Genomic DNA, 14,882 nt, shown 5'->3' with positions numbered 1-14,882 from the left:
TTAACGGCAGTGTGGTCAAGGGGTCCTCTTGAGGGTTTTATTTAAGTTCCTGCCGGCTGGCCTCTGAAAGCTTGGATATCATTTCTGTCAGTGACTTGTAACATTGACCAGCTGTTTGATCCCAGAAGTGTCGTTCTCCATTTTCCTCTTCCTCATCCCCTTCTTCCTACCTTTGATAGAGTCTCCTCTGTGGTTTGTTTATGGTGCAACGCCTCATTGGCAGAGAACTGTGTGCCAGAAGGCAAACATACCTATTGACCAGACCGTAAAGATCGAAGCTAACCACCAAAAACACAGCGAGTGAAAATATATGTCAGTCATATGGTTATCACTCCCTGAGGCTAGACTGGTATAGGTTAAAGAGCAAATGGGGAATGAAGTTGTTTAATAGTGCTACTCTTCCGTGCTGATGTTTATATGAAGAACTACATTAATAGAGAGACACTTCAGGGTTCTACTGTAAGATGTTAAAAGGTAAATATTGTACTTGATATTTATTTAATAACTTAAGTTACTAGTTACTTTCCAGATTGAGATAATTGATTTATCTTATCATACATTGGACACAAATTAAATCTCAAATTAAAATGATTTAAAAAATGCAGAGCATTAGATACAACAATCAGCCAGGCCTATTTGAACGCTATAAACTCTTTCCTCACCCACATTTGGACTCCTAAGCCCTGCCACTGATAAATCAGTGAGGCGCCAAGAGCCTGACTAGCTGTTTGCAGAGATTGGACTGTGAATTGCTGCCAGCCTGCCAAGTGAGCTACTGTTGTGTGTTTGTCACTTGTCTGCAGGTTTACTGTAGCATGTCTCCTTCTCACTCGCACCTCCCTGTAATTCTTATGCTGTTAATTACCTGTGCTGCTGAGGAGGCATAGGCTAAATGTCTATTAGCAGTAATGCTGTCTAAGCTAGCAGAGAGCTTTACTGTCTGATAGATGGCTTCAAAGTGTGTCGTTTGTGTGTGTGTGTGTGTGTGTGTGTGTGTGTGTGTGTGTGTGTGTGTGTGTGTCGAGTGTGCGATATCACTTGCTATATATTACCTGTCATTCACTGTCTGTATCCCTGCTTGTGTCTTCCCTTACATTATTACTCATCCCTTAGATATCCGTTCTATCACAGATAAGCTGTAGTATCAGGATGTGTGTGTCGTCACTTGACGAGAGAACCAAATTCAATTATTCTATCCAGTGCAGCCCATGTGACTTTTACAGGCTGCTTGGTATTCATAACAGTGTTGAGGTTAGAAGCTTAGCCCAACTTTACAGAGGTCCTCCTATTCTTTTTCATCTTCAGTCATCCACTTCTGTTGTTCAGCTGTGTATCTGGGGCTCATTTTGTCTCCGTATTATCTGCGTCCATGTGTCCTCGTCGCCCGCTCAACGTTTGTTGTACCGCGGTGGCATGGATGCAGCTTAATTGATATTGTTGCCAAGGCAGTTGACTGCTGTGTGGTAATGAGAGACCACCACTGTATGCGTCTCAGACTGAACCAAAACATGTATTACTGCTAATACTATAAAGAAGGACAGCTTCCAGACCTGACATTTCCACATCTGAAATGTTTTGAGAACTTCAAAGACAGCTAGTGTCGCTCCTGTGAATTGCTGCTCTCCCATTTGGAGAACCAACAGAGCCAATCGGAGCCTTTGTGGATGGGATGGATCAGGATACACAGTAGTTATGGACTTTAATCACAGCTCCTGAAATGTTAATCTACAGTAACCATGGCATAAATTTAAAATGTCCAGGGTCTTATTCTTTGCTCAGAGGTGTGAATGTATCATTGCTATTGTAAATATGCATTTAAATGTTTTTCTTTTAATGATAACCTCAATATTTTGTCTAGATAATTCCCTAGTAGTGTATGGTTTGTGTTGGGGCTAGGTCAAAGACGGACTCAGAGAGCATCGCAGCCTATAGTACATCTATACATGGCAATATGAGTCAGGATCAGCATATATGTTAGCTTCTCCTCAAGCTCTCTCTATCGCTTCTATTCTCTCCTGAGCCGTTTTGTGTCGCAGGATCACTGTAGGCGTCGCGCTTATATGAGATCTAGGTCATTGGAGTTGTGTGTGTGCATGTGTGTGTGCATGTATGTGTGTGTGTGTATGCCTGCTGTCTGCATGACATCATCTCCTTCTCTTTAAATAGCTCTCAGTAGCTTCTGCCCCTGTAGTCGTGCAGTGAGGAGATAGTACAGGACCTTAGGGGGAGATTCGCAGCAATGTGCACACCATGGCACGTGTAGCTGTGTTCTCTGTGTGAGAGTGTGTGTGTGTGTGTATGTGTGTGCACATATGTGGTGGTACACGGTATGTTTGCCTCTTGCCTCTCTCTGTCCTGTATTTACGCAGCATAGCACATGTGGTCTATGTTGAGAGTAGACTGCGTGTATGTTGCATATAGGCTCATGTGTGCACATGTGCATGCAGATTTGTGTGTGTGAGTTTGTGTAATGAAAATGTAGGCAGTGAGGCACACCCATGGTTAACCTCAGGGTGGGGCTTGCTGCTACTCAGGATGTCACAAACCAGCAGCATATGGCAGCAGTCCCCGGCCTCCGCTTGGCTTTAAGATGCTCTGCATGCTCAGAGCGTAATGATGAATGGAGGTTGTCATCGTATATCGCTTGGCAAGTATTCCACAATATTAACTAGCTAGCAAGCTCTTATGCTAGCTGCGGCCCTCTTCCTGCAATATTGTGGCTGAGCCCAGAGCCATGACTCTGCAGTAGAGGTGTGGGTCAGAGAGGCGGAAAGGAGAGAGGGAGGGAGGGGAAGGGCAGGGTACCTGCACTGTCAGCAACATCCACACACTCCATCCATCTTTCTCTCGCGCTCTCTCTCTCATTTATCTCCTCCTCTCTTGCTCTTTACCCCTCTCCCCGGTGTTAGTCAGAATGCTTAGTCATTGCGGTAAATCAACAGCTGATAGAATACGTTAACATAAAGCTCCGCCACATGTACTTGTTTCAATTAAACCGCAGCCTTATAAACCACTGATTTCACACACAGGTCAAGTTATAACTAATAAATAAAACTGTACAGAGGTCAGTACTAATATTTCTGTCTCCCTGCAGCCCAAACTGATGGCTAAGGACTTGTTGGACCTCGTGGCCTCTCACTTCAACCTCAAGGAGAAGGAGTACTTCGGGATTGCATACACAGACGAAACGTACGTTGAAATCAAATTGTAATTCCACTGAAAACTCAAGTGTGTATTGTGTATAAGTATACCAGAGCTATCTTGTCACTTTATGTTTATTGGTGGATTGGGTTTGTCAGTGCCACCACATAACACGGTCACTGCAGTCAGACTAGTGATACTCCATTTCTGTCAGTGGAATTGTTAAGTGATGTGCTGGACATAGGGCAGCCAAAGTCAGTCTCAAAGCTCAGGTGCAAACATTTCCTGCGGTAAACAGACCAAAAAGGTGCCACTAGAGTGGAGGGTACCTAAACGTGTTCATAAGTGTTTAGTCTTTGAAAACCACCTTCTTCTTCACCTTCTTTGCATTGATGGATTGTGGCAAAGTGCATTAACTGAAGTACCTTAAAATTTGACTTGTACTTTACTTGAGTAATTCCATTCTCTGTTGCTTTATACTATATATTTGAGGCAAATATTATACTTTTATTCTGCTGCATTTATTTGATAACTTTAGTCAGTAGTTACTTGACAGATTGCATGCTATATTTGAGCAACCACTAAAAACATTAAGCAAAGAAATAGCATTTACATTTTATTTACCAACTTATTGTTCTCAAAATGAACCCAATGGACTTTTCGAGCAGTAATGAAGAAATCTAAAAAAGAAAAAAAAGAATGTTGAAAAGACTAGCCCTATGGTCAAAAACTTGCAAGATGCTGTACCATGTACAAAAGCGTCCAAATGAAAACTTCTATTGCCAGTACATTGTTTGAGCTTCAACTATGGTTTCACAGATCTTGCAGTAAAATGTTGTTGTTGGTCTTGGCCTCCTTTTCTCTTGCCTCTTTATATTTAACAGTGTTTTTTGTGTGTAGGCTTTAGTGTCTTTAGTTGTGAAATGACTCTATAGACATTTTCACATTTGACCTAAAAAACAGCTGAGAACAGATGCAGACGATGCAGTTTTCACTAATCTTTCACATACAAATAAAGATTTATTTTGAATCTTTGCTGATAATCTTGCTGAATATCCCACTGACCCATAAACTGATGTATAATAAGATCCCCAGTTCTTAAGGGTTTTGATGTTAGGATAAAGCTATTGTTTTCATGCAGTGGGCTAGCACAAAATCATATGTCTGTGTCTGCCAGTAGGCTTGCTACGAGAAACTGTGCTTGAAATGCAAACATGACATTCAAATTAGTTTTATTGTGTTTGGTGACCTAGAAAGACAAGAAGCACCACAGCATAGTCCAAACCTAGTCATGCAAACATGCATGTGATTTACATACAGGCAAACTTCACCGTGGCCTTCTGTTTTCTCTGTTTTTTGTTTTATGTCATGCACCCACTGATGTCAGGCAAGACTGGCCTCTGCTCTATGGCATTTACACGGCTGTGACACACACAGTAGCCAGAGTCGGCCCAGTAAAGCAATATCAGCTTTGCAGTCTTAGTCCCCCAGGGCCAATTCTATGATGTGTAGATTTGTAGCATGTGCCTGGGGAGAGCAGACGCCTCAGCTCTGACCGCTCAGCGGGTCAAAGAGGCAGTGTTAGAGGAAAAGGGGGAGAGAGATTGAGAAACAGAAACAGAAGGAGGGACAGTTTGAGAGAGATGTTGCTCAGTTGCTCAGGAGACCATGCAGGGTTACCAGGGTGACAAGCTGTCTCTGCAGTTTCTTTCACTGTTGGGGAGCGACTGAGAAAAGAGAGGACAGGGGCAAACAGGGGCGAAGAAATAGTAACAGGAAAAGAAAAATGGGAAGGCTTAAGGAGAAAATGTTCAGTGTCTTCGGATTAAGTTGTGTATTCTAGTTTGATATTCAGACATCACTGAACGATAACATCGATTGATTGTGTTGTTGTTTTGTCCAATCAGGGGCCATTTTAGCTGGCTGCAGCTGGACCGCAGGGTACTAGAACATGAGTTCCCCAAGAAGTCTGGTCCCATTGTCCTCTACTTCTGTGTCAGGTGAGTCTTCATTAACCTTACTTAAACATACCAAGGTCTCTGAAGATAAGGAAGAGAGAAAGAAAGATGGAGAGTGTGCTTCTGCGTATGTGTTTGCGGATACACATGACTTATTGTGATAACAGGAACAGATTAACAAGGTTAGTTACAACAGGCCCCTATGAAATGGCTTTGACCCAGGTGTTAAACTCCCACCACGGGGCTTCTCAGCCAATCATGGGCCTCTTAGACTTCATCAGTATGCACTGCATGCAAATCCCATCGAATGGCTTTGCGGTGCCTACAAAGTACCATACTCCAAAAAAGACATTGGAATGCTTTCCCATCGAGAGAGAGAGAAAGAGAAGGAGAAGCCTTACCATTTCTTCTACATCATTAACAGTTTCCTGCAGAAGCGATTTGACAAGAACTGTTGCCGACTCATTTCTAAAAGGTTCACCTGTCACTGTGATGCTAAACAGGGTAGAAAAAATTCCGGCGAGGCAACCAATGATGAGGCACGTGCCCTTGCAGTATACACGTCTTGCTGTTGCTGCATTGGAGTAATATCCCCAGTTAAAAGCCAACTCCTCAATGACCTGTTATGACAGGGTTATTAAATCTCCCTACAATCCCACACACCTCCCTCAGCCCTTTGTACTGCTCATACAATGGCCCCACTGATATATAAAACACTACTGACTCACACACAGCCACTGGATCGTGTGTATGTGACAGAAATACAAAGTGTGTGTGTTTGTGTGCGTGTTTCCCTGTTTGTGAGTCTGTGGGTGTTTTATATCCAGTAGTCTATTGAGGAAGAAAGAAAAAGGCACATGACCTGAGAAGAGATTTTCTAATCTCTGTTAGGAAGCCCTCTCAACCCAACCCACTCTCTGCCCGAAAAAAACACACATGCACACACACACACACACACACACACACACACACACACACACACACACACACATTCATTATGAGTGAGGGCCTAAAAGAGAAAGCCATGGCTTTGTTTTGGGTCCACTGGGGCTCTCTATCCCCAACATAACTCTATGATGTCATATGCACCCCAGGGACTGAGTTTGGGTGAGCAACGTACATAGTAACGTGACGCACAATAACCCTGCTGAACAATGTCATTGAGTAGTCATTTCCAGGTTGACATTTACCACACAGCGAGCACTGACATAATGAGGTGACTGTTTGGTAAAATCATATTCTTAGCGCATGGACCTATTGTTCATTCTGTTTAGTGAACAATGGTGTATTTGAACAATTCAGCAGTGATACTATCAGAAGATGTACAGATACAATTTAGCTGCTATTACTACTGTTTTAGCTATTTCAACTATTTCATCTAGGTTTACAGTCTGTTTATTTTATGTCAGCTATAGAATCATATAAAACAAGTGTGTGCGTGCGCGTCTGTGACGAGGCTGAGGGTCACTGTGTGTGTATTTACATAGACTAATAGGTGTTTGACGATGTGCTGGTGGGGCTGTGACATTGTGAACTTTGACACCATTTTGAGGTTTCACCCTCCTTTACTCTCACCCACATTACAGTCCAATCTCTAAACTCAATCTCTCCAAATGTCACACTGACTACACCCCAATACACACACACATCCCACCCTGTTTATCACACACATGACACACACACTTACGTAGATTCAGGATTATAATGGAACAACTATCCACCCAAATGTCAGGCCTGAATCCATTATCAGTGGCAGCATATTGCTTTCATTAGTCTGCTACGAGGTTGTTTTTTGTCAGTGTGTGAGTGTGTGTTTGTCTCTGTGCAGGTGTGTGCACTTTATGTATTTGCATGCTTATGTGGAATTTGTGTGTGTTCCCAACAAATGCTAGGCAGATGCCCGCCTCCTGCTGATTCAGTGGGTGCCTTTTTGCATGCTTGCTGCTGTGCTGGCAGTGTGTGTATGTCTCATCAACACTTCTGGCTTTAATTAAATGTTCGCACTGAATATTGACAAGGCTCCTCTTATTTTCTCTTGCAGCTCAATGGGTAATGCGATTTAAGCCCTCGAATATTGATCCTCCATCAATCCCTCTCACTCAATACCTATACACTCATAAGCGCACAAATCGACACATTCATTCGCATGTGTTCATAGGGACGTGTGCTTAGCTCACATTACACGCACATGTATGGACATATCGAGTCCTGTATTAAAGGTTTTTGACATACTGTTATTTACATTTACACAAGAGAAAAGCTAACAATGAGTAGCTTCCTAGTGTACCATCGTAGCTCCCTTCTGGCTCTGCTGCATGCATTCATGAGCTAAATTTAGCCTGCATTATTATGTTAGTTCCCTCCTCACCACTCTGCCAGAAGTGGGTTACTGTGCTTCTCTCTCCAGTATGTGACGGAGTGTGTGTGTGTGTGCGTGTGTGTGTGTGTCAGTACTGTATGTGCATGTGGATTCACTACACACTGCTGATGATGCAGAGAGGCAGACATTGTGTGTTGTGCATCATGAGCACATTCAATCTGTGTGTGTGTGTGTGTGTGTGTGTGTGTGTGCGCGCGCGCGCATTCACATTGTGGAATGTGCTCACACTCACAAACTAATAATGGATCATTGCCAGCCACCATGGTGAGAGAGAGAATTGGTTTAAGGGGAAGTGCACAGGGTCAGCCCTTTGTATGCTGTGCCCCCCTCTGGTCACTTTGGTCATTGCACAGTTTTGCTCACATCTGGTTGTGACATTTCTGGGGCTACTTATTATTTGTGTTTTATTTTTGTTTCTGAAACAAATGATAGATTTTCTTAATAGGTTTGAAGGTCATCTTATGTTCTTGTTGCCTTTGCTTTTGCAAATGTATTGAAGCTCCTCCTTCTGTGTGTTCAGGTTCTACATAGAAAGTATATCCTACCTGAAGGATAATGCCACTATCGAGCTGTTTTTCCTCAATGCCAAGTCCATCATCTACAAGGTAAACACATTATTTTGTTGCCATGCATCTTCCTAATAGTGTTGAATTATGATAATGGGGGAGGTTTTTATCCTGAAATTCTTTTCAGATAAAGGTGGTAGGTAATTTTGTATTTAAAACCAAGATTTTATTCCAGACTTCAACAATGACTAGAAGAAGGTGGAGATGTTGGAATGATGTGGTGTAAAGTACGTTTTGTTGTCAGAAGCTGCTACTTAATTAGCTCAATTTCTGTCCTAAATGAAGAGAAGCCACAAGGGGACAGCTTGGATTTAGGTGCTCCACACTGATTTGGTGAAGCAGAAAATGTGAACAATTTACATCAGCTGTTACCCATCATGCTATATGCTGCACCATGTTGCAGCAACTAGTGGATAATTTGACACATTTACTGCCATCTGTCAGTATATGAATCGCATTTATTTGGTCTGTTTAAATGGTAATTTTAATGAGGTCTTGCAGTTAGCACCAGAAAGAAAATTCCAAAGGTAAAAAGCATTTTGAATCATTATTTACACATTTATATTTATATATATTATATGGTGATTTACTTAAAGCATGCCAATTAGACAAAGCCATTTGTATGTTGTTTATACATTTAAGTGGCTCATAATCTGGTAACCCTACAGTTACTAACTCAATAGTGGCAGGCACCCATATCAAGCAATTATTTGTCTTGTCCAGAAGAGGGCGTATGTGGACTGAAGGAAAACAATGGGGCAGAACCGTCCCAGTCAAAACCCTCTATAAAACTGTGATAATTCTCTCTGCTGACTGCTAAAATTTATCAGAGGGAAGTCAAAGCTAATTTAAATATAATATATCATTCATTAATAACCAGAACCAGCAGTTTTGTTTGAAGTTTGAAATGGGTAAGTAATTTGTTGAATACATGATACAGGGTGTCGAACATATCTCAGTTGGAGGCTTTAGGCTGTGTAGTTAATGCCTACTTGTTATAAACACTGAAACTTAAATGAACTATGTAACCAGTAGTCACGGAAAGACTGTCCCACAAACAGATGGTTTCAGAGTCAGTCCTACCTGTAGCTCTGTTCAAATGTCGTTGTCAGAGATATGTGATCCCTGTCTGCTCATTTGTCTGAAGTCACCCTGATAAAAACATCAACTAAACATCAGTGTTAAGTCCCTACCAGCTCCAACATTAGATGACCTTGATGACCCCATGGAGCTATACAGGCAAAAAAAAAGAAAACAGAAAAAAATATCACAGTATTTTTAGAAAACATGTTTCACACGCACAGAACAAAATATATTTTGACCTTCTGCAGTTCATGTTTGTATAAGTAGTGAGAAAGATTTTCTGCTCTGCTATGGGAACACATACGGTACAATAACACACAGTATATGATGATTTGTTGGCACACTGGGTGGTACACCCACGGTGGGTTTGTTCTGTCTAGTGTTTCATCCTGGCTGTCTGATCTCCCAGTCAATTAAGAGGTGGATTGTAAAGGGAACATTCCTGGAATACTTGACCCACTACTCACTGCCCACTAAACCGTGTCCTTCTCCCCCTCAATGCATACATATACATTCCATGTATATGTATAGTGATGGTGATTAACTGCACAAAACACAAACCTCTACTTACTATCATGCAGTTAAAGAAACAATTTCAGTGCAGCCTGTCTAACACAGACATTAATTCACCGTGCTTCTTCTGCACAGTGCCTCTTTTATGTTCACACATGCCGTCATCCTCAATCTATAACGAACAAATGTAATGTTATCAAACATCACTTGAGAATATACAGTTGAGTTCACAGTAACCAGAGCATCCATGTCTGCCCCCAACCCCTAACCCCCCCTCCTCTCCCAGCCCCCTTTACTTTGCCTCTAATCTCTGAGCTCCAGCCACATGAAGAGATCATGAAATTAGAGAAGGGGGAGAAAAAATGAAAGGGGAGTGTCAGGGAGATGAAAGGACCTACTATTTTAGATAAATGGATGATGATCAGAAGCATGTCCACTCTCAACATTGGCACACTGGGTGTTTTATTTATTTGCAAGCAGTGGGAGAATATGACTTTTATGCACTTTGCTTTTCTTCTTGCAGGAGCTTATTGAAGTGGACAGTGACATTGTCTTTGAACTGGCTTCCTATATTCTACAAGTAAGATAAAGCATGTTTGTTTGTGTTCGTATGTGTGGGTGTGGATGTTTTTCACTATTAGCACATGGAGCTAAAAACACACTTTTTTTTCCAGGGACTTTTCTTCTGCATTGACAGTTTGACGTTGTCGTCCAAAATTTCTCCACCAGCCTTTGATCCTAATTGACGATGATGAAACACTCAATATCTTCTGCGGTCATAACTCTGGATGATTAAACATGCATTATCTAATTCAGGCATCAATCTGTCAGTAATCTGCGGTCACGCTAGGAGGTTTTAAATCCTAAAAACCTCAACTGTCTTTGTTGGTAGCAAACTGCTTGGCTACCAGCAAAATTCTTGGTGCAGTCAGTCAGTGTTAATAGAAGACAGAGCAGCAGGGAAACTCTTTTAGGCCACAAATTCTCCTCCTCACTCTCCCCTGTCCCTTTCTCAGAATAGGTCAGTCCATTAACTGTGATGCTGCAAGGTCATGTTACACAGTGACTGGGCTGAGTGGTTTGTCCGTGTATATACGTTTGTGTGTATGTGTGTGTATGGCTGTGTGTGTGCTCGCCCTCAGTGCAGGTGCAGATGTATAGTATCAGGTATCTGCTCAGTAGGCCTTCAGAGGTTTCACTACAGATGGAGCTTTAATGTTGATTCCAGGGCAGCAGGCCTGACTGCAAGTTCACCTATGCTAACAGAACATAAACACACATTTTATGGTCACTGCTCAGCGCTCATATATCCACATATGCAAACTGTCCTTTTTTTTTAATCTCACTTCTTGTCCTTCTCTTCCCCTCTTTGTTCCACAGGAGGCTAAAGGTGATTTCACTAGGTAAGCACACCAGTGACATGCAAGAAAGTATATGTTGTCACAAGAGGTGTTAGAGCACAGATCATGGAGTTAATTAAGAAGGAGGATGCCATATATTAGACCAAGTGCTCAGCCCCAACATTCAGCAACTGTCTTTGTGTTACATTCCTCCCTCCATCTTTTTTCCCGCTATCAATGCTCCACTTTGGTTGGCTCTTTTCAGCCTCCACTCTAAGCACGGATTAATGAGACGAATTATGTCTTTGTGTATTGAAGACAGGGCTCACCAGTGGGGCATATAAGATTACCTAATGTACCACAAGAAGATGTTAAGAATATGATATCGACAACTTCACTTCAGAAACACCAGTCTCTAATCCTTACCATTATGGAGCTTTCAAGTCATGTCCGTGTTTCATGTGAGCTACATTCTACATGTGGCTTCTGAATCCTGTGTGATGCGGTCTAAATGTATGTCATCCCTCATCCACTCTTGCCTTTGTTGTAGCACAGATAACAGACTATAGCAGCCGTCACCTCTGACCTCATTTCCGCCAGTGAAAGCAGTAAATAAACAGAGTATCCTGCGGAGGGCTGGAATGTGACACACTCTGGAGACATTCTTTTCCCCCTCCTCCCCTTTTCTTTACGCCTTACTCCCACACACACACATAACTCCCATCTCTAAAAGCTCTATGGACCCTGCCCTCTCTTCATAACCTTACACTATACCCCATCTTCCATATTATATTTCACTGCTGCTTCTCTTAAAATACCCATTAATGACTGTTCAGGTATTCATATTTTTCTAGAATAAATGTAAAATGATTATTCTTTTTCAAGATCGTCCTTGAATCAAAAGTAATTGTCTTGATGTAAGGGAAATAAGAGTCTTATTCTTTTCTTTAAATAAACAAACAGGTACTTCAGAATTTTTGCAACAAGTCTGCTTTGGAAATAAGAATTTCATTATTGACATAAAACTACTCACGCAAGCTATTCCTGTTGTATCTGTCCATATTTAGCTCTCATCTGCCCGTTTTAATGTGGAGTGCCAATGTTATGACACAACCTAATACACCTAATGAGTAGTTACTTGAATGAACATCAACCAATCCAGATACTACAGCTGCGTTCACACATTGAAGAACAGCCGGACAGGGTGGATGGGATCTCTTCCAGAGTTTCAGCTCATAGGCTGTCATGTTCCCAGGGCTTTCCCCAATCCTCTGGGGCCTTGGCGGAGGTTGAAGAGAGGCACGGGGATTAGAGTGGGGTATTAAGACCTCCTGCCACTGGAGGTCTGAAAACTGAATCCTTTGCCAAGTCTCTTTGGCTCGCTGTGTGGTTCCCTGTCTCATTTACTCTGTCTTTGTCTTTATCTTTTCCTCCTCTATCCCTGTTTTCATCTTCCTTTATCTTTCTTGATCTTTCCTGTCTGTGTTTTTGTCCCTCTGCTCTCTCTGTTTTCCAACTTTTTTTTTTTCAACATCCCTGCAGCTGTTCTGAGGTGGACAGTACCCTGCCCCTGAAATCTTCCTTTCCCACTATTTTATTTCCTACAACAGACATGGGAAATATTCATATCCTACTCGTTTTTGAATGAAAATGTTAGATTTAGAGCAAATCATAGTCATTCTTGCAGACAGCAGTGTTGACCATGTTTTGTGGTTTCCCCCTCCCAGTAATGATGCAACCAGGTCTGACCTAAAAAAGCTGCCTGCCCTGCCCACCCAGGCCCTAAAGGAGCACCCTTCTCTGGCCTACTGGTGAGTCAGTTATCCAGACCACCACAACATTGCACAAGCTCTTGTTTTTCCCCATCTTGATAATTATGCTTTTCTCTCTACTGTCCCATCTTACAGTGAAGACCGAGTCGTAGAGCATTACAAAAAGCTCAATGGGCAGTCCAGAGGGCAAGCTATTGTAAAGTAAGTGTGTACGTGTGTGTGTGTGTATGTGTCTCTGGTTATGTTTGTCCACTTCATGGAAGGCTATGTTCTGCAAGCCTTACATTTCTGTCTTTCTGCTCCTCACAGTTATATGAGCATTGTAGAGTCCCTGCCCACATATGGAGTACATTACTACGCTGTAAAGGTACAGTTTTACTACTTTTCTTTTTATACACACACGCCCGCACCACACACATTTTTTTGTTCACTGTAGACCTGAAAGCAGGCGGTTTGGGATTTGGAGATATGATGGAGCTTAAAGCTATTTGTACATGGTGTTTCTGTCTCTGTCTCTCTTTTTCTTTCTCTTTTTCTATCAAACCCACACACAGACACAACCTCTCCTGAAGCGTTTTCTGTTCTGTGTTTCAGGACAAGCAGGGGATCCCATGGTGGTTGGGTCTGAGCTATAAAGGCATCTTTCAGTATGACCACCAGGACAAAGTCAAACCCAGGAAGGTGAGATGATGCTCCCTCTGTTGTCTTTGGACCACAAGCCCAACTGTCCTCTGCACAGCCTTCAGCCCCTCTTTCAATTAGCTTTAAAATATGAATCTTCCAAAAAACTGCAAAAGGCTGTTATTCATCCAAGTACAATCTTCTGCTCCTGTGTAAAATGAATTACCCTTGAGATATTTTTTTCATTTTTACCACTTCATTCTTATACCATCTTTTTTAAACACATAACACAGTTATGTGAATGAGATATTACCATATAATGAAACGTCTCCTCTCTGTCTTTCCTCACTTGTTTCAGTTGTCGCCACTGTCCATTTTTTTCAGTGAGTCAGGATATTGTGTTTGGAAAGAGCACAAACAATACTGTACAAATACTACTGTCTGGAGACGTTCAGTCTTGGAATGTTTTGCATCCTGTCTTGCTTTTATTTCTGCCTCTCTGTGGAAGGCGTCCTCCTCCCAGCCGATGCACCCAAAGAGCCTTTCTTACCTCACCTCTGTCCCCCAGTCGTGTTTAGGGCCGTGATCTCTGGCATTCAGCCTTGTCTCACAGGGCGTTAATGGGTTTAACAGCTTCCCTGCATTCGGACTGACCACCAAGACACTCACACACACCCACACTGATACTCTGTTGCTCATAAAGGCACACACACATTCTCTTCACTCACCATCCTGATGAATACTTCCTGTCTGCCACAGCTTTCCTGTTTGCCACTAGCATTGTGCTCTGTGTGTGTGTGTCTTGCTAAGTGCATTCCAGTCTGAATGACTTTCTCACCACTGAGCACCATCCCTGCCTCATTCCCTCAGTGCTCAAAATCCTGCGGCCACTTAGGTGTTGCATCGCCATAGTGATGAAAAAAAATGCAATCTTACATCTGGTAGACACACAAATACCAAAACTTGCTGTGAAACCTTGTGAGAAGGTCTCCGAATTGTCTGATTTTTACTTACTGACAAAGTGAAAAATGGCAAGTTTTAGCTTTCTCTGAGTTAAATGTCATAATAAAGAAGAAGGAGAGGGTATTTTAAAAGAAGACAGAGTCACGAAATAGTTAATTGCATTCCCACGCAAGAGACTTATCAAGCATTCAGCTGCTATAGCAACCGTCAGTGTGAGTCATTGGTCCAATAAGCTTCAGTACCGACCCCTCACTTTCTTCCCCCGTCTACCTCACACACACAAACATTTGGAAGCAGACATAGAGTAAGACTGGGCCCCTTCATCACGCATGTGTGATTGTGGTCTGAGGAGTCCCAATTGAGATTTGTGGACTGCATGTCTCGCTGGTTCAACATCACAAGACTGACAAATTCACAATGCAAGGCAGATAAAAAGGGGCTGTGTGGTTCTTCTTTCCAAAGCTGGTCACAGGAAGAGACACTCATAGAGGTCACTAGGAGTCTTCAGTATGTTTTGGTATTAATGAGACTCACCGCTATGTCAA

General features: G+C 42.3%; 1 protein-coding gene across 9 annotated transcripts in view; it reads left to right on the top strand.

Annotated features, from left to right (window-relative positions):
• frmd4a (FERM domain containing 4A) overlaps positions 1 to 14,882 on the top strand; it is an 85,374-nt gene that overhangs the window by 54,130 nt on the left and 16,362 nt on the right. For all 9 annotated transcript variants that reach the window (XM_037106832.1, XM_037106829.1, XM_037106837.1 and 6 more), the window contains 9 exons: positions 3,095 to 3,189; positions 5,049 to 5,141; positions 8,000 to 8,084; positions 10,165 to 10,221; positions 11,022 to 11,044; positions 12,709 to 12,792; positions 12,889 to 12,954; positions 13,063 to 13,120; positions 13,348 to 13,434. In XM_037106832.1, coding sequence (XP_036962727.1) covers positions 3,095 to 3,189; positions 5,049 to 5,141; positions 8,000 to 8,084; positions 10,165 to 10,221; positions 11,022 to 11,044; positions 12,709 to 12,792; positions 12,889 to 12,954; positions 13,063 to 13,120; positions 13,348 to 13,434 — 648 coding nt within the window. The remainder of the gene's footprint in view (positions 1 to 3,094; positions 3,190 to 5,048; positions 5,142 to 7,999; positions 8,085 to 10,164; positions 10,222 to 11,021; positions 11,045 to 12,708; positions 12,793 to 12,888; positions 12,955 to 13,062; positions 13,121 to 13,347; positions 13,435 to 14,882) is intronic.

This window comes from Acanthopagrus latus, chromosome 8, assembly GCF_904848185.1.
Source record: "Acanthopagrus latus isolate v.2019 chromosome 8, fAcaLat1.1, whole genome shotgun sequence".
NCBI classification, from domain to species: Eukaryota; Metazoa; Chordata; class Actinopteri; order Spariformes; family Sparidae; genus Acanthopagrus; species Acanthopagrus latus.
This window is presented reverse-complemented; position numbering and strand designations above follow the sequence as displayed.